The sequence below is a fragment of the Oncorhynchus mykiss genome, chromosome 3 (genome assembly GCF_057628025.1).
Source record: "Oncorhynchus mykiss isolate SJ-2025 chromosome 3, ASM5762802v1, whole genome shotgun sequence".
Taxonomy (NCBI): Eukaryota; Metazoa; Chordata; class Actinopteri; order Salmoniformes; family Salmonidae; genus Oncorhynchus; species Oncorhynchus mykiss.
The window spans coordinates 56299946-56314482 of NC_143024.1; the positions used below are offsets into that span (position 1 = coordinate 56299946).

Consider the following 14537-nt stretch of genomic DNA (forward strand, 5'->3'; position numbering starts at 1 on the left):
CAGTTTGTGCAGACATTTTTCGGTTGAAATAACACATATGGAATCATGTGGTAACCAAAAAGTGTGAAACAAATCAAAATATATTTTACATTTGAGATTCTTCAAACAGCCACCCTTTGCCTTAATGATATCTTGCACACTCTTGGCATTCTCTCAACCAGCTATATGAGGTAGTCACCTGGAATGCATTTCAATTAACAGGTGTGCCTCCTTAAAAGTTAATTTGTGGAATTATTTTCCTTCTTAATGTGGTTGGAGCCAATCAGTTGTGTTGTGACAAGGTGTGGGGGGTATACAGAAATGGTCTTTCACTAAATAGGACTAAGTCCATATTATGGCAAGAACAGCTCAAATAAGCAAAGAGAAATGACAGTACATCATTACTTTTAAGACATGAAGATCAGTCAATACGGAACATTTCAAGAACTTTGAATGTTTCTTCAAGTGCAGTCGCAAAAACCTTCAAATGTTATAATGAAACTGGTTCTCATGAGGATCGCACAGGAATGGAAGACCCACAGTTACCTCTGCTGCAGAGGATACGTTTATTAGTTACCAGCCTCAGAAATTGCAGCCCAAATAAATGCGTCACAGAGTTCAAGTAACAGACACATCTCAAAACCAGCTGTTCAGAGGAGACTGCGTGAATCAGGCCTTCATGGTTGAATTGCTGCAAAGAAACCAATACCAAAGGACACCAATAAGAAGAAGAGACTTGCTTGGGCCAAGAAACACGAGCAAAGGACATCTCTCCAAATTTGAGATTTTTGGTTCCAACCGCCGTGTCTTTGTTTAGACGTAGAAGTAGGTGAACGTATGAACTCCAAATGTGGGGTTCCCACTGTGAAGAATTTGGGTGGTGGTGCTTTACTGGTGACACTGTTGGTGATTTATTTAGAATTCAAGGCACACTTAACCAGCATGCAATATGCCATCCCATCTGGTTTGCGCTTAGTGGGACGATCATTTGAAATTTCAACAGGACAATGGCCCAACACACATCCCCAGGTTATGTAAGGCCTAGTTGACCAAGAAGGAGAGGGATGGCGTGCTGCATCAGATGACCTGGCCACCACAATCACCCAACCTCAACCCAATTGAGATGGCTTGGGATGAGTAGAGCTGCAGACTAAAGAAAAGGCAGCCAACAAGTGCTCAGCATATGTGGGAACTCCTTGAAGACTGGTTGAGAGAATGGCAAGAGTGTGCAAAGCTGTCATTAAGGCAAAGGGTGGCAACTTTGAAGAATCTAAAATATATTTTGATTTGTTTAAAACTTTTTTAAGTTACCACATGATTCCATGTGCCTTCACTATTATTCTACAATGTAGAAAATAGTAAAAAGAAAGAAAAACCCTTGAATGACTCGGTGTGTCCAAACTTTTGAGTGGTACTGTATGTCCATTTGCAAGATAATCTATGCATTTGAGTGTGTGTGTGTGTGTGTGTGTGTGTGTGTGTGTGTGCCTGTACTTTCTATTTGCACGGTTTGGGTGCGTGAGCATGTGTGAGAGAGGGGCTAAACTCTTGCCTCGGTTATTACCAGGTTCTGAGGTAATGTTGACGGACAATTGGGAGCAGTGAGGGTCTGAAAGGTCAGACAGGAAAGAGGGAACAAGAGGTTGGGAGAGAGAGAAAGTCTGCAGTATGGTGAGGAGCAGTGGAGGAGTGATGGGTGACGGGTTAGAGGGAGAGAGAGAAGGAGAAAAATGAAGGTGGGAACAGAGAGAGACAGAACAGTTGTTGAGATGAGACAAGTGAGGGAGAAGGAATGACGGGAGCAAGTTAGAAATGTTAGAGGGAGGCAGCCAGACAAGTTAAGAGTATAGTTTCAGCTTCCTCTTCCTCTTGCACTTTGGTGCTTGTCCTCAAATTGTCACTAGTTGTTGTTAGCGCGCATATAGGAATGAATGCAACACATCAGCCATAGCTTCATTAGCCCTAGCAGCTTTTTATTTTTTACCTTTATTTAACTAGGCAAGTCAGTTAAGAACAAATTCTTAATTTCAATGACGGCCTAGGAACAGTGGGTTAACTGCCTGTTCAGGGGCAGAACGACAGATTTGTACCTTGTCAGCTCGGGGGTTTGAACTTGCAACCTTCTGGTTACTAGTCTAACGCTCTAACTACTAGGCTACCCTGCTGCTTGACAAGGCGTTATTACGCCATCCACACATATAAGCGCCTAGGGATGTGACGAATTTAACATTTTTCTTAACATTTAAAACATAATTTTTTAAAATTGTTTAAATGATAAGAAAAAAAATCATAAAATGACGTGAATTGACAATTCAGATATCTACCGCAATCCTGGAGACCTACCAGAAGGCGCTCGCTCATCTTACTGTGTCTCCCACCCCCTCAGCAACGAAGGTAGTTTTGCTCTGTGCCTCTATGCTATCAGTACATGGGACTTCATGTCCCACTTCTCATTAATGTGATGGCTTATTGAAGTGATGCATGACATTGTGTTCATAGATATCTAACAATCCGTCAACGCCACGTATGGTGTTTGAGAGCTCGCGCTCTGTACCTTCAGAGTAACCGTTACTTGTTATTTCTCCATCTGGCAGGGGCACCGTTTTTGACGTGGCATCTTGTAGTCTGGTTCTAGATATGCCATTAAGGCAATGAAGCCAACAGTCTCTACCATTGACAATGGCTGCATATCAACTGCAATCATTTGTGTAACTTGCGTTGTCAAATCAAATCAAATGTTATTGGTCACATACACATGGTGATTTTCTCCCTCCGTCCCTTATCGCACTGCTGCCAGCAAAAGGGTTGGGTCTCACGCGGTGCCTCCCGTTCAGCATTGCACTTGCACTGCCACTACAGTTCAATTCCACCTGGCAAAATGTGCATTTCAACACCACCTCATTTAACGTCGAAGTATTGCCATACAGGACTTCAATGCTGTTGCTTCCCTCTATATCACTCTGCCAATTTCCCAACTGTTAACCACGATGACGTGAGGAGTGATTCATATCCGTGGCAAATCATTTGAAAAGGTGCATATCTCCTCCTACTAACGTTACAGCATTGTTGCGTCAGGTATTTATTTAATTCGATTTTGTTTTCCTTTATGATGATCGGGACCTGTTAGTGCTAGTTTTGTGATAAAATTAAAATCACAGTGCAGTTATGAGAAAGAAAAAAAAAGTTATTTGTTTATTAAGGATTTTTTTTCTAGCACAAATCCATTGGAAATGAGGCATACTGTAGGTAGCAGCGTTGACTTAAGGGCCGTCCAACCCTCATCAGTCCCAGACACTGCGTCCTCCCTGGCTGAACACACATAAGCATCGTTCTGCTACAGTGGCTTCCCCATCCATCACTCGCCGAGACAGCCATTTAGTCAAATGTTAAATCGAGGCTAATTACACACTGTTCACTCGGAGACGCCGCGACCCAGCTCGTTTCTTATCATGACAAGAGTGCCGTTTTGCATTGTGGGGGCCCCAGCAACTAAATTACGACCTACCAGAATAAGGCAGTCATCGACTTGGTGTCGTCTTAATCAAGCACTTTGGCGTTCGTTTTTCAGTGATGAATGCGACGATGTCTCTTTTCTGACTGTTGTTGTTGGAAGCCGTTTGATGTTGTCTGCCGAGGCTAGAGCAGACTTTTTCTGCGGCAGCCAATTTGTTAATGCTTTTGTGGGGTGGCTGTATCGAGGTAGTTGCTGTCATTAGTGATTTCCAGTCGGAAAATTATACACTTTCCTGAATGCCTTTTAATTCTAATCTGCTGTCAATGGGCGCAGAGTGCCTTGGAAATCTGCAACCCTGTTAATCTAGCATGTAAGCACTTTGGCGGAATAACATGACCTAAACTTAACGATTAAGTCTTCTTCCCCCGGGTTCGTGCAAAGTGGTGCCGTCATTTCCACGGCGACAGCGAGCGGAGACTGACGGCACGGCGACGCTGACAGACAAAAGCCCGTCGTACGTTTTTGGGGTGTGAGAGAGTCACGCTGCTAAAAAACGCAACTTCAGCTGCGGGCGGATTTATACGGATGAAGGGGCTTGGGATTGACGGTTCGCGGTGGGGGAGCTGGGGAGTAGGGGGATTTATCAAAGCAAATGGCTGACACATCACCAATGCCGCCACAGAGGGAGCACCTCAATAATTACTACTTCCCCAGTTGGGCTAATCCCCAGAGCACTGGAGCAAAACAGGAGAGAAGCTTAAGAGTTTCAGAGGAGCCCGTCAGATCATTTACAGAGACAGTCTTTCCCTCGCTCGCTCACAGAGAGGTCCGTCTCGCTCACAGAGAGGTTTCAGAACCAGATCTCATCCACTTAATAGAAACAAGCACTGTAAAACACTAAAGATGCTTCAAAATTAACCTGTCACAGAACTCACACTAAGACATTCAGAGACGCAAACCTCGTGCACTGCCAAAATCAGCAGTACCAGTGTCACACTGACATGGGTTCAATTTTCTACACCCCGCACAGTACTCAATACTTACATCATACTCCCTCACACATTAGACAAGTCGATGGTAGATTCAATTTTCACCATCTTACCAAGTGACACGTATCATTTAAATGAACAGGTTGCATATTTCAACGACATTACTTCCCTATATTGAATCATTGTACAATAAGTAACCACTTCTAGACCAAGATAAACTACCACAGAATCTTTCAAAGCAGAACAAAACAGCCGGTGCGAGAAACACACACACACACAAGCAAACAACTCGCATCACACACACCACGGGTAGGCGAGTAGGAGGGAGTACCTTTACGCTCGCAGCGTTTCTTGCGCCTCCTCTTGAACTTCCGGCGGATGAGGCAGTAGTAGGAGCCCAGGCTCTGGGGCCCGGTGCTGAACAGGGCCATGCTGTCTGCCACCGGCTAACACACTGCTCTGCTGTCCCGGAGACACTCACTACGGGCACTCAAGACACTAGCTAGCGCTTACTCTTAACACACACAGCCATGTGGTGGAACACTCACAACTCTCCCTCTCTCAGACTCCTTTTCTCTCTTGGTTTCTGTCTCCCTCTACCTAGTTGGAGGGCGAGCATATAGTGTGTGTGAGTGTGTGTGTGTGTGTGTGTGTGTGTGTGTCGAGGGAAGTGGCATACCCTCAAAGGAGAGGCTGTTCCTCAGATAACTGTAGAACGTCACATGGATTTGGTTCTATATTTCTCTCTCTCGGTCTTTCATATCCACTTCTCCCTCTCCTCCAGCACAGAAAGGCAGCTTGCTCCCGCCAGCTCAGTGCTTCTATAGCATCTCACTGACACGTCACACTGGCCCTCAGCCTATCACAGACTGCCTCTGGCTCATCGCCTGGCCTCCACCTGTTCACACACACAATCAGGCAAAACACACGCACACTAACACACACACATACAGTGCCTTGCAAAAGTATTCAGACCCCTTGGATTTCTTCACTTGTTATTGTGTTAACAAAGTGGGATTAAAATCCATTTTTATGTCAACAATCTGCTTTTCAAAAATCTTCAAAGTGAAGATTGTGTAATTTTTTATTTAAAATGAAATAACTAAAAAAGTCATTGCATAAGTATTTAGCTCCCTGGGTCAATACATGTCAGAAACACCTTTGGCATCAAATACAGCTGTGTCATCTTAGGTACGTTTATAAGAGATTTGTACACCTGGATTGTGCATTATTTGTCCATTATTCCTTTCAAAATTATTCAAGCTCTGCCAAGATGCTGTTTTTCAAGTCATATCGTAGATTTTCAAGCCGATTTAAGTCAAAACTGTAACGTGGCCAATCAGGAATGTTTACGGTCTTCTTGGTAAGCAACTCCAGTGAAGATTTGGCCTTGTGTTGTAGGTGATTGTCCTGCTGAAAGGTACATTCTTCTCCCAGTCTCTGGTGTAAAGCAGACAGAAGCAGGTTTTCCTCTAGGATTTAGCCCGTGCTTCGCTCCATCCCATTTATTTTTATCCTTTAAAAACTCCTCAATATTTGCCAATGGCAAGCATACCCATACCATGATGCAGCCACCACCATGCTTGAAAAAAGTGTATTCCTTTGCTGTTTTTTTCTTCTTCCAGTATTACTTTAGTACCTCGTTCCATACAAGATGCATGTTTTGGAATATTTTCATTATGTATATTTGTACTCTCCTTTTCACTCTGTCATTTAGGTCATTATTGTGTAGTCACTACAATGTTGTTGATCCATCATCGTCAGTTTTCTCCAATCCCAAAAAGGCTACAGAGTTCAATGGTTATCACCACCAATGGCCTCTTGGTCTGGGAGGTTTAATAAATAATCCACAGCATAAATGTTAACTTGACCATGTTTAAAGAGACATTCGATGTCTGATTTGTTATTATTGTTACCCATCTACCGGTCACTCCCCTTCTTTATGAGGCTTTCCAAAAGCTCCCTGGTCTTTGTAGTTGAATCTGTGCTTGCAATACTTGAATGAGGGACCTTACAGATGTTATATGTATGGGGGACAGAGGAAGGGTTAGTTATTAAAAAACCATGTCAACCCCTATTATTTCACACAGAGGGAGTCCATGTAACATATGTGATTTGTTTAAGCCACATTTTACTCCTGAACTAATTTAGGCTTGCCTAAACAAATGGGGCTGAATACTTATGCAGTGACTATATGTGAGTTAACTTTTTTTCTTAGATTTTGACAGAAGATTTTGTGTAGATTGCAGAGTTTCAGCATCACTCCGTTACCGTGGAATTACCAAACTTCAAATGCTTTCATCGTTCAATACACAAACTCATACACTACAACAGTCCAGCTAAAGGTACTGCAATGTCCTGCAATGTTTAACATGAGGTGAAATCTCACTTCCCAGAAGGAGTACACCATTCACTAATAGGTTCAGGCATAGGAACAAAAGAGCTGAAGAATTCAGTGTGAACGTCACAATACCACAGCACAGTACTCTACCTCCCTCTAGTGTGCATATTCTGTCATTACTCTATCATTCCAGTGACAGCAAAGGCAATGTCAATGATGAAGAAACCACCATAACACTGCACAGCAAACACACAAACAGGCTTTACCATACGAAACCCTTTGCACATAAATATGATTTTAGCCATCTGTGTCAGCCATACTAACGGATATGAAACTGAAAGACAACAACAGTGCCTTTACCTTGGTGAACACTGCCCCTCTGTGGAGTGGAATATAATAGCACTTCATATGAACCACAGTGCAGCACAGGGCACCAAAGGCTTTATGGTGCAGTATAGAACAGGACATTCTTATTTTTAAAAAAGTTTTAATTTACCTTGTGGTATCCAATTGGTAGTTACAGTCTTGTCTCATCGCTGCAACTCCCGTATGGACTCGGGAGAGGTGAATGTTGAGAGCTGTGCGTCCTCCGAAACACAACCCAACCAAGCCGCACTGCTTCTTGACACAATGCCCACTTAACCCGGAAGCCAGCCGCACCAATGTGTCGGAGGAAATACTATATACCTGGCGACCGTGTCAGCGTTCACTGCGCCCGGGCCGCCACAGGAGTCGCTAGTGCACGATGGGACAAGGACATCCCTGCCAGCCAAACCCCCCCCCTTACTCAGATGACGCTGGGCCAATTGTGCGCCGCCCCATGGGTCTCCCGGTCGCGGCCGGCTGCGACAGAGCCTGGACTCGAACCCAGAATCTCTAAGAAGGACTACTGATTTTCTGCCATAGTTATGAGTATTCCTAACCATGTGACATGCCAGTGAGGGAAGCCAGTGAGGGAAAGTGTCATAGTGGAGAGAATATATATATATATATATATATATATATATATGATTAGTTAGTTACACACCTGTTTTCCCTTTGTTGTCCGTTGTGTAGTATTGGCGCACTCTGTGGCTCTTCTTCAGTGGCCTGGAAGAGAAAGGAGAGCACTGGTCAGCTAAGAGCTATAGTATCTGTCATCACAAACAGGAACAACACACACAGGAAGAACAAAAAAGGAGGGGAAGAGTTACTAGGAAAATGGTAGAATGAAGGTGCTCATTGGTAATGGGTAATTGGTGTTCGTATAATTAAAATCTTTATATATACACTGCTCAAAAAAATAAAGGGAACACTAAAATAACACATCCTAGATCTGAATGAATGAAATATTCTTATTAAATAGTTTTTTCTTTACATAGTTGAATGTGCTGACAACAAAATCACACAAAAAGTATCAATGGAAATCAAATGTATCAACCCATGGAGGTCTGGATTTGGAATCACACTCAAAATTCAAGTGGAAAACCACACTACAGGCTGATCCAACGTTGATGTAATGTCCTTAAAACAAGTCAAAATGAGGCTCAGTAGTGTGTGTGGGCTCCACGTGCCTGTATGACCTCCCTACAATGCCTGGGCATGCTCCTGATGAGGTGGCGGATGGTCTCCTGAGGGAGACCTGGACTAAAACATCCGCCAACTCCTGGACAGTCTGTGGTCTGTTGGTGGATGGAGCGAGACATGATGTCCCAGATGTGCTCAATTGGATTTAGGTCTGGGGACCGGCGGGCCAGTCCATAGCATCAATGCCTTCCTCTTGCAGGAACTGCTGACACACTCCATCCACATGAGGTCTAGCATTGTCTTGCATTAGGAGGAACCCAGGGCCAACCGTACCAGCATATGGTCTCACAAGGGGTCTGAGGATCTCATCTTGGTACCTAATGGCAGTCAGGCTACCTCTGGCGAGCACATGGAGGGCTGTGCTGCCCCCCAAAGAAATGCCAACCCACACCATGACTGACCCACCGCCAAACCAGTCATGCCGGAGGATGTTGCAGGCAGCAGAACGTTCTCCATGGCGTCTCCAGACTCTGGCACATCTGTCACATGTGCTCAGTGTGAACCTGCTTTCATTTGTGAAGAGCACAGGGCGCCAGTGGCGAATTTGCTAATCTTGGTGTTCTCTGGCAAATTCCAAACGTCCTGCACGGTGTTGGGCTGTAAGCACAACCCCCACCTGTGGACGTCGGGCCCTCATACCCCCTCATGGAGTCTGTTTCTGACCGTTTGAGCAGACACATGCACATTTGTGGCCTGCTGGAGGTCATTTTGCATTTTGATTTCACAGAAGTGTGATTGACTTGGAGTTACATTGTGTTGTTTAAGTGTTCCCTTTATTTTTTTGAGCAGTGTATTTAACATTTAATTATGGAGTTGTCACACATACAGCTAACAAATGGAAATGTCTGCTCTACTCAAAATTACAACCAACTAATTGCAGGACTACCGTAAAAATGGAAAGTGAGGAAAGTGAAAGGGGGAGAAAGTAAGGAAATCTTCTGTCGGCACTGCATTATAGACCAACATTTATTAAAGAAAATTGTGAAAAATAAAAAAGTTTCATTTAAGGACCAAAAATGGACAGCTGTGAAATATAGATTGCAAAACAGTTTTACGAAGATTAACGATGTACCGATTCCATGGCACATGACTAATGAACTGATACACAAAACAAAGCTGGATTCAAAAACAGTTGTTCAACTTAAATTATACCAAATTCTTGCAACCAATAGAATGATACATATACTGTACAGTGCATTCTGAAAATATTCAGACCTCCTGATTTTTTCCACAAATTCCAGTCGGAGGTCCTGAGTGCTCTTGAGCAGGTTTTCATCAAGGATCTCTTTGTACTTTTTCTTTCTCTCAATCCTGACTAATCTCCCTGTCCTTGAAAAATAATCCCCACCGCATGATGCTGCCACCACCATGCTTCACCGTAGGGATTGGTGCCAGGTTTCCTCCAGACGTGATGCTTGGCATTCAGGCCAAAGAGTTCAATCTTGGTTCAGAGACCAGGGAAGACCAGAAGCCTTGCTTCTCATGGTCAGAGTCCTTTAGGTGCCCTTTGGCAAACTCCAAGTGGGCTGTCATGTGCCTTTTACTGAATTGGCTTCTGTCTGGCCACTATACAATAAAGGCCTGATTGGTGGAGTGCTGCAGAAATGGTTGTCCTTCTGGAAGGTTCTCCCATCTCAACAGAGGAACTCTGGAGCTCCGTCAGAGTGACCATCAGGTTCTTGGTAACCTCTTTATGGCAAATAAAAATCTAAACTGGATGGTTTTCAGAGATCCATGGGAGGGGTTGAGTGGAGCTGAAGGTTGGGACTAAAAACAAACAAAATATAACTATTTAAAAAATATACTGTGTCCATAAAATGTATACACAGTTGAAGTCGGAAGTTTAAATACACTTAGGTTGGAGTCATTAAAACTCGTTTTTCAACCACTCCACAAATTTCTTGTTAACAATCTATAGTTTTGGCAAGTCGGTTAGGACATCTACCTTGTGCATGACACACGTAATTTTTCTAGCAATTGTTTACAGACAGATTATTTCACTTAATCACAATTCCAGTGGGTCAGAAGTTTACAGTGCCTTGCGAAAGTATTCGGCCCCCTTGAACTTTGCGACCTTTTGCCACATTTCAGGCTTCAATCATAAAGATATAAAACTGTATTTTTTTGTGAAGAATCAACAACAAGTGGGACACAATCATGAAGTGGAACGACATTTATTGGATATTTCAAACTTTTTTAACAAATCAAAAACTGAAAAATTGGGCGTGCAAAATTATTCAGCCCCTTTACTTTCAGTGCAGCAAACTCTCTCTAGAAGTTCAGTGAGGATCTCTGAATGATCCAATGTTGACCTAAATGACTAATGATGATAAATACAATCCACCTGTGTGTAATCAAGTCTCCGTATAAATGCACCTGCACTGTGATAGTCTCAGAGGTCCGTTAAAAGCGCAGAGAGCATAATGAAGAACAAGGAACACACCAGGCAGGTCCGAGATACTGTTGTGAAGAAGTTTAAAGCCGGATTTGGATACAAAAAGATTTCCCAAGCTTTAAACATCCCAAGGAGCACTGTGCAAGTGATAATATTGAAGTGGAAGGAGTATCAGACCACTGCAAATCTACCAAGACCTGGCCGTCCCTCTAAACTTTCAGCTCATACAAGGAGAAGACTGATCAGAGATGCAGCCAAGAGGCCCATGATCACTCTGGATGAACTGCAGAGATCTACAGCTGAGGTGGGAGACTCTGTCCATAGGACAACAATCAGTCGTATATTGCACAAATCTGGCCTTTATGGAAGAGTGGCAAGAAGAAAGCTATTTCTTAAAGATATCCATAAAAAGTGTCGTTTAAAGTTTGCCACAAGCCACCTGGGAGACACACCAAACATGTGGAAGAAGGTGCTCTGGTCAGATGAAACCAAAATTGAACTTTTTGGCAAGAATGCAAAACGTTATGTTTGGCGTAAAAGCAACACCCTGAACACACCATCCCCACTGTCAAACATGGTGGTGGCAGCATCATGGTTTGGGCCTGCTTTTCTTCAGCAGGGACAGGGAAGATGGTTAAAATTGATGGGAAGATGGATGGAGCCAAATACAGGACCATTCTGGAAGAAAACCTGATGGAGTCTGCAAAAGACCTGAGACTGGGACGGAGATTTGTCTTCCAACAAGACAATGATCCAAAACATAAAGCAAAATCTACAATGGAATGGTTCAAAAATAAACATATCCAGGTGTTAGAATGGCCAAGTCAAAGTCCAGACCTGAATCCAATAGAGAATCTGTGGAAAGAACTGAAAACTGCTGTTCACAAATGCTCTCCATCCAACCTCACAGAGCTCGAGCTGTTTTGCAAGGAGGAATGGGAAAAAATGTCAGTCTCTCGATGTGCAAAACTGATATAGACATACCCCAAGCGACTTACAGCTGTAATCGCAGCAAAAGGTGGCGCTACAAAGTATTAACTTAAGGGGGCTGAATAATTTTGCACGCCCAATTTTTCAGTTTTTGATTTGTTAAAAAGGTTTTAAATATCCAATAAATGTCGTTCCACTTCATGATTGTGTCCCACTTGTTGTTGATTCTTCACAAAAAAATACAGTTTTATATCTTTATGTTTGAAGCCTGAAATGTGGCAAAAGGTCGCAAAGTTCAAGGGGGCCGAATACTTTCGCAAGGCACTGTACATACACTAAGTTAACTGTGCCTTTAAACAGCTTGGAAAATTATGTCCGGCTTTAGAAGCTTTTGATAGGCTAATTGACATCATTTGAGTCAATTGGAGGTGTACCTGTGGATGTATTTCAAAGCCTACCTTCAAACTCAGTGCCTCTTTGCTTGACATCATGGGAAAATAAAAATAAATCAGCCAAGACCTCAGTAAATAAATTGTAGACTTCCACAAGTCTGGTTAATCCTTAGGAGCAATTTCCAAAACGCCCGAAGGTACCACATTCATCTGTACAAACAATAGTATGCAAGTATAAACACCATGGGACCTAGCATCATACCACTCAGTAAGGAGACGCGTTCTGTCTCCTAGAGATGAATGTACTTTGGTGCGAAAAGTGCAAATCAATCCCAGAACAACAGCAAAGGACCATGTGAAGATGCTGGAGGAAACAGGTACAAAAGTATCCATATCCACAGTAAAACGAGTCCTATATCGATATAACCTGAAATGCCGCTCAGCAAGGAAGAAGCCACTGCTCCAAACCGCCATAAAAGCCAGACTACCGTTTGCAACTGCACATGGGGACAAAGATCATTATTTTTGGAGAAATGTCCTCTGGTCTGATGAAACACAAATATAACTGTTTGGCCATAATGACCATCGTTATGTTTGGAGTAAAAAGAGGGAGGCTTGCAAGCAGAAGAACACCATCCCAAACGTGAAGCACGGGGGGTGGCAGCATCATGTTGTGGGGGTACTTTGCTGCAGGAGGGACTGGTGCACTTCACGAAATAGATGGCATCATGAGGAAAAGAAAATGATGGACAGAAGCATGTGAGAAATCACTTTAGCCCCAAAGGAAAAGCAGGCTGAAAACAACAGCAGTTCAAATCTGCAGTAAAAGCCCACAGGCGTGTGAAATATAATGTTATACTAGGTACAGCCAAAGCCATAAAGCTTTAAACCCTCCAGCTGCGACAGAGTGGGGAAAAGAGAGAATACCATAGTGAGGAAATGTAGAGGCGGAGAGGAAAAGGGGAGGGGGAAGGGGTGAAAGCCAGGGAGATCGAGAGATGAATGAGAAAGAGAGGAACAGCAGTAAGTAGGGATGGGAAGTCCATCCCTTTAACCTGAGGAGTCCTTTGGGGACACCACGGCAGTCTCCATCAATGCCCACCTCTAATTCCCATGGCTGTCCAGGGTACTGTGGCTCAAACCAACAGGCATGTGTTTAGACAGCTCTTCTCTAAGAAGACAAGCATGTGCCTGACAGGCCAGAGAGAAAAATGGAGATGGAGAGAGTGCCAAAACGCACACTAGCCCACAGCATTTCCATCACACTACTGACAGTATATAGGCCAAGCACAACCACAGCTGGCCAAGTCTGACCGTGGCCGGTTTGGAGCGCCACCCCTGTGATCGCTGTGAAGGCTGACCACGAAGGAGAAGGAATTGGTCGTGGTAGAGAAACAGTAGGGCGTCTCAGACATAGGATAAGGCATGAACTTCATACGGCTCTACAGTGGCTCCTGAAGAATTATTGAAAAATTCAGCTTTTTTCCCCCCATTTTATTTAACAGGCCAACACCAGCCAAAGGCCAAACAACTGTCATAACAATGTCTTAAACTCATATCTGTTTACAGACAGTTAACTGAAAAAACATGGTTGAAATAAAAATGGCCATTGTGGTAGTGGTGGCAATTCCTAAAGTCAGAGTCATTTTCTCGAAACCTAGTATGCAGATGTGTCTGGACCAAATTAACGGCCACAAATATGATCCAAACAAGACTGCACATTCAAAGTAAACTTAGTTATAGTACAAATACTGTACGCATGTAGTCACATGGCTCAGTTGACAAGTGTTATTGTTAGGTGGGCAAAACTCGAATGGAACTATTATGCTATGCTATGGTGCACAGTCAGGTCCAGCCAGCGGGAGTTTGAGGAAGGCGTGCTGAACAAAAATACATGGGCGAGGGAAAGGATTGAAATCAGGATACTCACAGTAAACTGTAAATAACACAGCCAAGCAGCCTTAGAATCAGAAGTAAGAGCTGAGAATACATCAAGCCTAATATTACCAAACACCAGTAGGTGGTAGCATTGTTCTTCATTCGAGCGACGAGTGAGCGTCTGGGTCAGCATCATTAGCGTCATCATTTTGGACAGGTCACTGAGGCTAGGGACCGGGGAAGGCCCCACTGCTGTGCCACATGGCTCAGGAAAGGGCACTCACCCACTGAGGGGGCAGGGGAATGAGAGACGTGGAGGTGGTGTGTACATTATGATTGGGCAAGACCCAAATCAGCGACTTGAAACAGATGAGGATAGGGAGACATCTCAATTGCATACTCCTCGGGTCCTCTCTTCTTCGCAAAACCTATTGGCAGAAAAGGTCAGGGGGGAGGGACCTCTTGCTTTCTCATCTAATAAGCATGAGAAGAAGACGAGGAGAGAGGATGTGAGGAGTATGCAATTGAGATCTGCCCAGAGAGAGAGAGGGATCAAGAGAGAAAGAGACTGCTGAACTGTGTAGGCTGGGCAGTTTAACCGAGTCAGTCCCAT

General features: G+C 43.7%; 1 protein-coding gene across 12 annotated transcripts in view; it reads right to left on the bottom strand.

Moving 5' to 3' along the window:
- LOC110520004 (double-stranded RNA-specific editase 1) overlaps window positions 1-14537 on the bottom strand; it is a 195657-nt gene that overhangs the window by 60914 nt on the left and 120206 nt on the right. For 7 of the 12 annotated variants that reach the window (XM_036974213.2, XM_090229577.1, XM_090229578.1 and 4 more), the window contains one exon: window positions 7791-7852. Coding sequence is in view for 4 of the 12 variants with exons in the window: in XM_036974212.2 (XP_036830107.1) it covers window positions 4754-4853 (100 nt within the window). In the remaining 8 variants the exon portion in view is untranslated. Of the gene's footprint in view, window positions 1-4753; window positions 5357-7790; window positions 7853-14537 lie in introns of those variants that run through there. The other 5 variants (XM_036974212.2, XM_036974211.2, XM_090229580.1 and 2 more) reach the window with 2 other exon arrangements.